The following is a 12,810-nucleotide window of genomic DNA, read 5'->3' on the forward strand; positions in this document are numbered from 1 at the left end:
CCCTAATAATTCTAATTATTAATTCAATATTCCAATTAAATCAATATTAAAATTATACGGGTGTTACAGATGTCGGAGGTAACTTAAGACTTTGATGATCGTGAAAGCATGTTAACATGGATTCGTAGGAACGCAACTAACCTTGGTTTTGGTGTGGTGATAGGAAGATCGGATAATTATACGGCAAAAAGAAACCCGTTTGTAACAATATTGTGCGAAAGAAGGGGGAAACTTCCGTAGATGCATCTACGGAAAGGAGAAATCTATGCCCTTTCCGTGGATATATCTACGGAATATTCTGGGACAAACATTGTGTGGTCCATAGTCTCCAAAGGCTTCTATAAATTTGAGGTTTCTAGGTTTGCATTACACGCAAGCACAAACCCTAAACACACACAAAATGTCTCACATTAAGTCAGATGGATGTCACCGAACATCAATGAAGCGTCCCGATCCTGAACCGGAATACTGCATAAGGGAAGGGCATGTCATTTTCTCTCTCGTCAAACCCCCCGTGCCGGTGAAGTTTTAGAATATCCATTCCTTCGACCAACTCAAGAAGACTATCATGTCTTTTTTAGAGGGGGAGTACAAACCCGGAGAAGAAATCAAAAGGATCCAGAGGCTTATAACAAGGACCTTTTTTGAAACCAGAAAAACTGAACGTTGGTGGGATGAAGTGAAATACGACATTGATTCCATTCAAATTATGTATGGAACAGATGACATTGTCTTAACCATTGTAATTTCTTAGATCTCTTAGTTTTCTTAATTTTCTCTGTAATGCTGATTAATCAATGAATCAATGCAATGTCTTTTATGGTTAAAAATGTTTCTGCTCTGGATTTTTGGGTCTGAGTTGATTCCGTAGATGCATCTACATAGATCTTTTATAAGTGTATCTACGAAACAGAACAACGTTAAACAAAAAAGGTGCTTCCGAATATGCATCTACAGAAAACACGAGTGCAAAATAATCAATTCGGTGGTGCGTAAGAAGGGTATGGGGTTAGTTGAGAAATTCTCTTTAAATATATTAATTTAAAGATAGTAACCGATGATGTAAAATAATTTTATACAATTTTTTTTTCTAAAAAAAATATTACTAGATTAAAATATTAAATTAAAAAAAAAAAACATTTTCAATTTATGAGTTAAGTGGAAAACAAATTAAATTGCCCCCATATTTTTCCAACTTCATCCGTACCTTAACCTAGAGAGCTCTAGAACCTCTTACACAACTGTCAATGGTCTTTTCGTTGAAAAGGGCAAAATTGAAACATCAATTGTTATTATAGAATAAAAATTGATTTGAAGAAGAGAATTTGCGCCTGCAGGTACAACATTCAATGTTAAACTCTTTTTAATATTCTATATAACGTTGTGTATTTAACTCTATAATCTGCATTTTCTATTTTCTATTCTTTCTCGGTTGTTATTGGGTTTTCACCTTTTTAATATAGTGTATACCAAGTGTTTGATAAATTGCTTAGATGTCAAGTGCTTGAAATTGAAATTTCTGCGAAAGGGACACAAATTGGTGCAAACCAATTCGCAAAAGTAACATGAATTGGTTCCCAGTTCCCATGGTAGTGTGAATTATGTTACTATGGAGTATGGACTAAGTAATCTATTTTGACGCATTTCTTATTTTGCAGTTGACAACTTGAACTCTATTACGTAAAAATTTCTACTAGGAAGTTGCGCTTGAAATGGATATAATCTCCCAGCTACAAGAACAAGTTAATTCGATTGCAAATTTAGCTTTTAATACGGTTGGGACATTGCAAAGGGATGCACCTCCTAATCGGCTCGCGCCAAATTACCCTGAACCACCACCTGCACAGCCTACGGAGGATGGGGCAAACTTTTCTGAAGAACCAAAGCTGATGAGTGCTTCTTTGGTGAAAGCTGCTAAGCAGGTATGTTGTAGCATAGCATTTTAGTCCGCAATAAAAAGGAACCAATAGGTTGGTGTTTGAATTATGTTTAGGAAGTTTCTAAGAAGCGTTGAATATGGTTATGTAGTATTGTAGAATTGGTGAATAATTTTCTATTTCAAACGCATTAAGAGTTGAATGAATCACTAAACTATGAAAATAGACTATGCTATTCACAGTGGGCTGAATAATCTGCTCTTCTAATAATTCTTATTTTGTCAAGCTATACCTCATTATGCATTCTGCATTCTATTTTCTATCTAAAACACTTCTTCCATTTGAAATCTAAAGCGGGGTCCGTTGATATGTATATATCTGCTGTTTCTTCTGCAGTTTGATGCATTGGTTGCGTCGCTTCCAATATCTGAGACAGGTGAAGAGGCACAGCTTAAGCGGATTGCAGAACTACAAGTAAGAAACTCTCAGCTCACTGACTGCTCTTTATATGTTATTGATTGACAATAGTTTATAACTGCTCGTTTAATTTTAACAAATAGTGTTATGTTATGGCTTTTTCATTCTTTATTGATTTTACCTTATAGGCTGAAAATGATGCAATAGGCCAAGAACTTCAGAAGCAATTGGAAGCTGCAGGTTTGTCTATTTTTTTTTCTGGGTATCTTGGGTTCTCTAATACATTAAATGGTAATTCATGTTAAGTAAAAAAAAGTTGTTGAGTTCTTCATAAGTTATGTTCTTTTAAAAAGATGCCTGGGGTATATTATATTTATGTATAGCAAATAGCAGAGTAGTGTTAAGTTTAAGAAAATTGAATTGAAAATATCAAATTGGTTTGTTTAGGTTAAGAGAATTTCATACGCTATACTGCTGCAGTTATATGGGGACATTAATTTGCTAGTGATTTGGTTTCTCCTGTTAATTAATGACCTTTAATACCTAGAAGCCTAGATATATAGTATGATACAACACTGGCAAGATATGATGACAAAAAGTCTATATACTTATAGCCCTCCATAGTCTATTATTCTCTGTTTCTGCATCGATTTTTTAACTGATTTCTTCAGGACCTAACATGGTCCGACCTGCCGGATATGTTTCCGAGGGATCAGAATTGAGGAGATACCAATTGAATGCCGCCAACAAAGAAAGTAATTGAAGCCAAGGTCAAAAATCTCTAGCAAGAGTTGTCTACACTGAATGTCACGTTTGCAAATTCTATCCCCGATGCTCAATCAAGAAGTGCTGTTAAACGAAGGGCGGTTGCTAGTTGGTGCTTTATGCTCAATCATCTTTAATTCCTAAGATGTTAGAAGAATATCACACTACCCCACATGGAATTCATTCAGGTTTTTACTGTAGATATAGGCGTTTGGAAACAATTATTTATTGGGTAGGGATGGAGAATCGGGTATAGGAAGATTTTTTAAGGGCATGTGACACTTTCCAACATAAAAACATTTAGCTACTTCACCTGGGGGTCTGCTGCAACGGTGCAACCGCTCTCAATTCTGGGAGCAGCATGAGAAAAAAATTCAATGGATTTTATAACAGGGTTGTCAAAATCCAAGGGTGTATAAAGCTGTTTTGGTAGTGATGGACTTTCTCACTAAGTATTGTCACTTCGTGCCTTTAATACATCCTTACACTGCACGGACAGTAGCAGAGGTCTTTAGCAAAAGAGATGATCCGTTTGCTTGGCATGCCAATATCCATTGTTAGTGACCGTGATCCGATTTTGTCAGTAATTTCTGGAGGGAGAAGTTTCGTTTGCAGGGAAACGGGTGGACAAATGGAGGTGGTGGATTGTTCTTTAGAGATGTACCTTTGTTGTGTCATCGCTGATCATCCTAGATCATGGTTGTCTTGGATACTGTGGGCAGAATTCTGGTTTAACACCACTTTTCACGCTGCTACAGGTTGCACCCCATTTGAGTTAGTATACAGAAGGAAGCCACCAACCAATAACCATTACCAGACTGATGGTGGCAGAGCAGACAAGGGTGGAGGCTGTTCAGAAGGAATTGAGTGATTGAGATGAGGCGTTGAGGCAACTGAAACTCCACCTCCATCGGGCACAGGGCAGGATGAAACAGTTTGCTGATTACAAAAGGAGTGATCACAATTTAGGAGTAGGAGATTTTTTTTATGCTACGGCTGCACAGTCAAAAATCAGTTGCATCGCGTATCAACGCGAAACTAGTAGCAAGGTGGGGTGCAAGCTTAAGTTTCCAGAGAGATCAGGAATGCATCTGGTCTTCTATGCGTCGTTGTTGTAGAGCAGGAGCTGTCACAGGATATGGAAGGATATTGTGCTGGAATGTTTAAACCGGGAGAGGTATTAGCAGCCCGTATCACTGGCAGGGGAGGTGATTTAGTGCAACATGTGCTGATACAGCGGGCTGGTAGAACTGCAGAAGAGGCTACGTGGGAAGACACAATCTTGATAAAAAGTCAATTCCCATATTTTAATTTTGTGATAACTGATAGAAACTTCTCTCTTTTTCTCACCTTCCTCAAACCATGAGAACTTTAATTAACATTTTTTTTTAGTACTGCAAATGGAATAATAACAAAACAATATACATGTTTACCCTTGTTTGGTTTTTACACTGGTTCTTTATTTAAGTAAAAGGTAGATTCAACCTAACATATAACATTTTCTTTGGATTTTTGATGCCAGAGAAAGAATTAAATCAAGTTCAAGAGTTGTATAGCCAAGCAACAGATAATTGTTTGAACTTGAAGAAACCAGATATCAGTTAGTTACTTATGCTGCTGCTGGTTGTGCTCGTAGAAGGATCACAGACACGAGCTTATCTCATCTCAACTCAAATCAGGGCCTGCTGCTCAAATCAACTCATGTATTGTTCATGTTGCATGACATTTTGTAGAAACTTGTAAAGATAATGATGGTAATTGCTCTCTCCTAAAGGAAAAACTTATTGTGGTTAGCTAATTATTATAACGGGAAAGTTATTTTGACACCTTAATAGGTGTCCTATACTGTAGTTGTATACTGTTGTGGTTTTTTATAATAATTATTCAAGGGTTATATTTACACGGTGTTCACATTAGCTGTGTAAAAATATGATTAACTAAACGCTTAACCATATCCCCGATCTAAATTGCACATGAAGTAGTTTTAAACAAGTTATTCAAAAATATATTCAGTACGAAAATGTACTGAATAAGGGTAATGTAGTAAAAAAAAGGAAAATGCTAACCAGTGTCCTCAGGGCAATGGTTAGGATTTTAAAAATAGTAAATTTATTTCAAGATCCTAAAAAAAGAGTTTTAAGTACTAATGGGAGAAGGAAAAAAATCTCCCTAGCAATATGATAGTGTGCTGTTACGGTAATAATTAAGGCTATTTTGAACGGTTTCATTTGAGGATTTTTTTTTTAATTTAAAATAACCAGTATTTTAAACAAAATACTCAAATAATCAGCTTTTCAAAAAATTTACATAAATAATCAAACTTCCAATGTATGATTTTTTTATGTGTACACGCCAGAGATGTCATTCCCAGCCGCGACGACTGCTATAGCGGCGTCCTGGAGCTGCGCAGCCCTCACCCGCGCGAGATGCAGAGTGCAGTAGCGGAGATGGTAAAGCGCCCATGACAGTCGCGTTCCCAGGTCGCGGGTCGTTCCTGGGCGGAGCGGCTCCGATCCATTTTTTAAAAAAAACTTTTTTCTGGGGAGCTCTTCAGTTACGCAAACGCAACTGCATTGATAAAAAGAAGAGGAAGATGAAGAGGTAGATGAAAAGGTAAATGAAAAGAAGAGGAAGAGTAGATAATGTGTCTGCATTGATAACCGTAAAACTTTATTATTATTTTAAGAAGAGGTAGATGAAAAGAAGGGGAAGATGAAGAGGTAGATGAAAAGGTAAATGAAAAGAAGAGAAAGAGTAGATAACATGTCTGCATTGATAACCGTAAAACTTTATTATTATTTTAAGAAGAGGTAGATGAAAAGAAGGGAAAGAGTAGATAACGTGTCTGATAACCATAAAATTTTATTATTATTTTAAGAAGAGCTAGATAAAAAGAAGAGGAAGAGGAGATAACAACATTGATAACATAAAACTTTATTATTGTATTTTTTATTAATGTGTTACAGCTATGAATCTGATAACTCACTATAATCCTCTATACAACTATTATAAAAAGAATTTGATAATATAGCCCTTTTTGTTATAGCTGTACAGTTGTATAGTGTTGTAAGTTAATAAAATAACATAAAATTAAGTTAACAATAGTTATACACTCATAAATAGTTAAGTTTTTTTATCCATTATCATTATTTTACTAATTTGATTTTTATAAAAGGGTTATTTTTTATAAATTATTTATATTATTTATATATTTAGTCTAAAAAATAGTCAATTTTAAAAAGTCAATAAAAAATATCCTGCTATCCGGGACTCCACTATTCCCACTTTTGGGAGTCGGTCGCTTCGCTACGCTATCCGAGATTAATAACTCTGGTACACGCCACCACCAATGGCGCTATGGGTAAGAGATTTAGGGTTAGTCAATAGCCATATTAGATAGTACCTTAGTGTATTTTAGATTTTATTTTTATTTTCTTGAAAGAATAATAAATAGCCATATCAGTTTTTTTCCCATATCACAGATTGTTTCCCACCCACCCATACATGGACCCTCCCTATTATACTGCACTCGCTGTTTTTACTACCAGCCCCCTTTTTCTATTCCCCAATTATCCCAAAACCCTTTTCCCCAACATTCTCAAAACTCCCAAAATCCCACACTTCCAACTTTCCGCACCCCTAAACTAGAACTTGCCATGTTTGATGGATCACAGCCCTTGGAATGGTTGTTCCAAGCAGAACAATTCTTTACTTTTTATAATCTACCGGCTGAAAATTGCTTAGCTATGATGTCTTTTTACATGAAGGGAGAAGCCCTAGCTTGGTTTAAATGGATGCACCAAAATCATGAGTTAGTGGATTGGACTTCCTTTACAAAAGCATTAGAACTACGTTTAAGGCCATCCACTTATGCCAATCACCAAGCTGAATTGTTCAAACTTAAACAAACCAATTCTGTTGTTGAATACTAAGCCCAATTTGAGAAATTGGGAAATCAGGTCGTTGGCTTATCTAGAGATGCAATCCTTAATTGTTTTCTTTCAGGATTAATACCTGAAATTCAGAATGAATTAGCTATTCTCAAACCCACTTCCATATCTCAAGTAATTGGGCTTGCAAAGCTAGTTGAATCCAAATTAAGAGATGCAATGCCCAAATTCCAAAAACCCTTTTCTAATTCCACCAGACCCACACCGCCCTCTTCCACCCCAACTAAATTCATACTAGCCACAAAATCACCAACTCCTACCCAACCAACCACACTACCCATACGAAAAATATCCAATAGTCAATTACAAGAACGTCGTGCCCAAGGGTTATGCTTCAATTGCGATGAGAAATTTATTCCAGGCCATAAATGCACAACAGGAAAATTTCTCTTATTGGTGGAAGATGGGGAAGCACCCTCCTTAAAAAATGTTGATAAGTGTGACGCACTTGAGAGTACTTTTGACCAGAATGAAACTTATTTCCAACTCTCTCCCCAAGCTGCCAATGGTCATTTTTCCCCAAAAACTTTAAAATTCAAAGGATCCATCAATGGTCTTGCTGTTGCAGTTTTAATCGACACAGGAAGTACACACAATATGCTACAGCCACACATTGCCCACCATTTGAAACTCCCAACACACCCAATTCCAAATTTTACAGTCATGGTTGGCAACAGTTCTAAATTGGACTGTTCTGGTATTTGCCCAAAAGTCCCTATCAAACTCCAAGGCCTACCCCCAGCCCGCCCCCATGACCATCGAATTCCTCTACTTCCTAACACTCCTCCAATTAATGTTAAACCATACCGCTACCCTCACTCCCAAAAAGACGCAATGACTACAATTATCAAAGATATGCTCAATGAGGGGATTATTAAACCGAGTAACAACCCATATTCCTCCCCGATGCTTTTGGTTAGAAAAAAAATGGTTCTTGGAGATTTTGTGTGGATTATAGAGCTCTTAATGCTGTTACAATTCATGACTGTTTCCCTATACCAACAATAGATGAACTCTTTGATGAATTGGGTTCAACAACTATTTTTTCTAAGATTGATTTGCGATCCGGTTACCACCAGATTCGGGTGACACAAGAGGACACTCATAAGACTCCATTCAGAACGTTTGATAGACACTATGAGTTTTTGGTGATGCCCTTCGGCTTAACTAATGCTCCTAGTTCTTTTCAATCAGCCATGAACGATTTTCTGCGACCATGTCTGAGACGATTTGTGTTAGTTTTCTTTGATGATATTCTCATTTATAGTTATTCACTATCTGACCATGCACATCATTTAAAGTTGATTTTAAAGTTGCTTTTATCTAACCAATTTTATGCCAAGTTATCCAAATGTGTTTTTGCTGTACCTAGTGAAGGATAGAAAAACACTTAGAAAGGGGTGGGGGGGTTTGAATAAGTGTAACTTTAAAAACTCTTAAGATAAAAATAATTGCACAATAATTTTTATCCTGGTTCGTTGTTAACGAAACTCTTCCAGTCCACCCCCTTGGAGTGATTTACCTCACCTGAGGATTTAATCCACTAATCAACCTTGATTACAATGGTTTTCCACTTAGATACCTTCTAAGTCTTCTAGAGTATTCTGATCACACCTTGATCACTCTAGGAACCTTTTACAAATTAATGTAAACAAATTCTTACAAGAGTATTACAGTGCTTCTTAATAAGCTATAATCACAACTGTGATATTTCTCTTAAGTTCTAAGCTTAAATCTCACTAAGATATTAGAAAAGTAGTGTGAGGTTGAAGATGAAGTTTGAGAGCTTTTGAATTTGACAGCGTTTCTGTATTTTTGGGCAAGAGTTGTGTATTCAGCTTCTCATCAGAACTTCTATTTATAGGCGTTTTGAGAAGATGACCGTTGGGAGCATTTAATGCGTTGCGTGATCCGTACAGCATTGCATTTAATGTTTCACTCTTTTGTCAACTACCTCGAGCCTTGCTTTTCCTACTTTAACTGACTTTGCCTTTAATAGCTTCTAACGTTCCTTTTTTCAGTCAGCGTAGCCTGCCATCTTGTACTTGCTTCTGATCTGATCTTTGTAGATACAATGTTTGAATATCAGAGTCATTCAGCTTGGTGCAGAGCATCTTCTTGTCTTCTGACTTTGAAGTGCTTCTAGCGTGATACCATAAGAACTTCAGTGCTTCTGCTTCTGAACTCAAGTTCTTCTGATGCTTCAATAAACCATGTTCTGATTCTGCTTGACCATCTTCTGATGTCTTGCGAGAGCATGTTCTGATGTTGCATACTTGAACCTTTTGAGTCAGTGCTTCTTGTGCTGAATTCTGCATACTCATCATATATTTCCTGAAATGGAAAATGCATAGGATTAGAGTACCACATTGTCTTATACAAAATTCATATACATTGTTATCATCAAAACTAAGAATATTGATCAGAACAATTCTTGTTCTAACAATCTGCCCCCTTTTTGATGATGACAAAAACATATATAATTGATATGAATTTGCAATTAGAATATCAGATGACTAAAGACAATTACACAGTTATATCATAAGCATATAAACATAATGTGTGAATATGTCTCCCCTCGAGATTAACAATCTCCCCCTGAAATAAATACTGGAAGAATTTATAAATAAAATACTTCCCTGAGTATTTTCCATTTCAGTCGAGACGTTCACATTTGCCTAGAACTTCAGAACATTCAGAGCTTCTGCTTCTTGCTTCCATAGGACAGCTTCAGAGCTTTGAATTTCTTCTTGAATCATGTCATGCTTGATTGTATCAGAACATTCTTGAATGTACCAGAGCATCATCAAAGCATCTTTACATCCTGAAATGTTTCAGAACAAACTAGACGACAAAAGTCAGAGCATGAATGAATCAGAACATTCTTTTAAGAAAGAACATGTATCAGAGTAATGCTAGAAAGACTATCAGAGCAAACTTTGATAAGCTCTTAAAAAGAATATATATCAGAACATATGAGGAATAAGAATGTGTTAGAGCATATTCTGCTACGAGAAAATCAGAACATTCTTCCTTCTTGCTTCTGATCTTGAAGCTTCACAGCACTAAGCTTGCTTCAAATTCCAAGAACATGCTTCTGCATAGAATTGCATTTCCCATGTATTTGCTTCTCATGTTGAGCTTTTTCAGAATGTCTTCAATCCTGCAAAAAATATCACATACATAGAACTTGCAAATAATGTTAGGAATGTTGAGACTTAAAATATAAAATATTTCAGAATGTCTCCCCCTTTTGTCATAACATCAAAAAGCATATAAAATATTCAGATGAAAAACAAACAATATGAGAGAAGAAGATAATATTTCATTGATTCAACAAAATATCAGAAGATACAAGCAGATGCAAGAAACAGATGCAAAAACAAAAGAAAACAACTAAGACCAACAGACTACGACTAGCCCAGCTTAGAAGCTATCTTGGCCAAAAGGTTTTGAATCTCAGAAGTGCTTTCCGTTTGCTTCTTCATAAAGGATCTGAATTGTTCGTGAGTTTCCTCATGCTTATCCAGACGAGAAGCAAGATCAGCTTGGTTCTGTTGAAGAGCCTTGATAGTGCTCACCAGAACAGAAGGTCCAGCAGAAGAAGCTTCACAGCTATCGTTCAAAGGAACAGCATGCTCAACAGCAGCTTCTATCATGAGAACATCATCTAGATTTTCCTGAACAGGAAGTTTCTCAGCAGGATGATGCTCAGCATCTTGAGTCTCAGCAGCAGCTTTTGACATAGAAGCATCTTCAGCATATTCTGGAGCAGGGATATCAGAATTTGCCAGAGCCAGAAGGATCTCAGCCAGATTCCTTGGAGGTGTAGGACCAGCAACTTCTGATGGGTATTCAACTTCTAGATATACCATATCTGGTGCTTTCTCTGAGGGATTCTCCCTTGGCCAGTTGAATAGAAACTGAAAGTCTCCAGTCAGAACATGAAACTGAGGCTTCCATACCACCATAAGAGGCTGTACTTCCTCAAGCTCATCAACAAACTCTTTCTCTTCAAGAGATCTCCAATTTCTGATTGAATGATAGTACCTACCATCATCAACTTCTAAGAAATAGCCAGGAGAACCAGGTGCTTCAGCCAAGCATTTCTTCTGGATGTTCAGAGCATCAATCTGAAAGTCCTTCTTGAAGATATTCCATAAGCTTCGAATAGCAACATGATCCAAGTTGGAGTCATGAGCAGCTTTCAAAGTTTCCATCCTAGTTATGAACTTAAGCTTGAGCAGATCAAAGCAGATATCAAGAGAGGGTTCAGGAGGGTTAAAGGTGAAACAATAATCGGGGTACAGAAGGCAATAGGGTTTGGATTTTCTTGAAGGTAAAGAACGGGTTAAAGAAGGTGGAGAATTTGTGGTGAAGGTGGATGAAGATGAATTTTCAGAAGGTGTTGGGGGAATGGCATTTAGTGGTTGAGGATTCAGAATTTGTGTAGAAGGAGGTGGTTGGAAACTGCTTGGAATGGTGGAAGAATTATGGGATTCAGAAGGAGGAGGCTTTTTCTGAGAGGAACAGGTGGGATAATCTACACGAAAAGCTTTATGAATACGCTTTTCAAGGTATTCATCAGATTGTACCTTGAGAGGATCGTAGAGTTGCTTCTGCTTCTTAGTTGGCTTAGTATTAGGTCCTGCTTCTGAGGCCTTTCTCTTCAACTTCTTTTCTTTCTTCTTCTTTTCTTTCTTTCTCAACTCATCCAGAGATGGAAGAGTTCTTCCACAAATCCACGTTGGATCTACAGAAGTTTGAGCTTTTGCACATGACTTCAAATAGCGCTTAACAGACTTGTCTAGATCTTCTTTGAACATGTGAGAGAAACTCTCAACAGGGATTCTTCTAGTCAGAATGTCTGGAAATATTCTTGGAATAGAAGTTACCTTCTGAATCAGTTGCATCCTTTGTAAATCAAAGGCATTCAGAATGTGTCCTTGGATGACAGTTAAGAACTTGGGTGAACCAACAGCTCTCAGAACATGCATCAAGTCATTTTCTATCAGAATATCTGAAATCATTCTGGCAAGAGGAATAGTGTTCTTCTTGAAATTTGGATTCTTCTTACGTTCTTCATCTCTTGATTCTTCAATATTTGTCTTCAAATGTTGAAAGAGAATGTTAGAGAGATTAACTTGTATACCTTTTCCAATGCAGAAAAGTACATACTTCTGATCCTGATTTACATATGTAGCAGTAAGTGATCGCTTTCTATGATAGATAGATCCCAGAATAATCTCAGCCCAAATTCTATAGGAAGGCTTTAAAGAAGTAGTGAGATGAGATGCAGATTCAGAGGAAAACAATTCTCTATCAACTTTCACCCAATCAACTCTACCAGGAAGAGCACTTGAGATTCCATCTGTGTCATCAAGATCATACAGCTTCCTTATCATCTTCTCAGTCACAACAACTTCATGCCCTAAGACGAAGGAGATGATAGCAGTTGGAGTAACTGTTGCATGAGTCCAGAAATCCTTAACCAAGAGAGGATAAACTGGTCCAACCAATATTTCAAAGTAGTTTGACCAACCTTGAACCAGCATTGCAGCCTTGGTTTTGAAATCATGTTCCAACAGATTTTCAAAATCCACCATTGTTTCGCATAAAACTTCCAGTTTATCATATGGAATAGAACAAGTCTTCAAGGGATGATATCCATATTTGTGTTGAACAAGATGTGCAGAAGACATTTTGTTTTGAGTACTTGAGGATGAAAGCATGAATTCACTCTGAGATTCGGTTTAGAAACTAGGGTTTATGCAAGAACGAAAAAGAGAGAGATGAATAAA

The 12,810-nt window shown here is 36.9% G+C and overlaps 1 protein-coding gene across 3 annotated transcripts; it reads left to right on the top strand.

Annotated features, from left to right (window-relative positions):
• The first annotated feature begins 1,191 nt into the window (after nt 1–1,191).
• On the top strand, nt 1,192–4,909 carry LOC131635239 (mediator of RNA polymerase II transcription subunit 21-like). Of its 3 annotated transcripts, none has more exons than XM_058905842.1 (5): nt 1,192–1,337; nt 1,659–1,922; nt 2,274–2,351; nt 2,483–2,534; nt 4,582–4,909. In XM_058905842.1, exons 2-5 carry the CDS (start codon nt 1,713–1,715, stop codon nt 4,662–4,664), a joined length of 423 nt encoding a protein of 140 aa, XP_058761825.1. In that variant the 5' UTR covers nt 1,192–1,337; nt 1,659–1,712; the 3' UTR covers nt 4,665–4,909. The 3 variants fall into 3 exon arrangements, with proteins under 3 accessions (XP_058761825.1, XP_058761827.1, XP_058761826.1); XM_058905844.1 differs by having other exon boundaries at nt 1,698–1,922; XM_058905843.1 differs by lacking the exon at nt 1,192–1,337 and adding an exon at nt 1,382–1,589.
• Nucleotides 4,910–12,810: the final 7,901 nt, after the last annotated feature.

The sequence above is a fragment of the Vicia villosa genome, unplaced genomic scaffold (assembly GCF_029867415.1).
Source record: "Vicia villosa cultivar HV-30 ecotype Madison, WI unplaced genomic scaffold, Vvil1.0 ctg.001451F_1_1, whole genome shotgun sequence".
NCBI classification, from domain to species: Eukaryota; Viridiplantae; Streptophyta; class Magnoliopsida; order Fabales; family Fabaceae; genus Vicia; species Vicia villosa.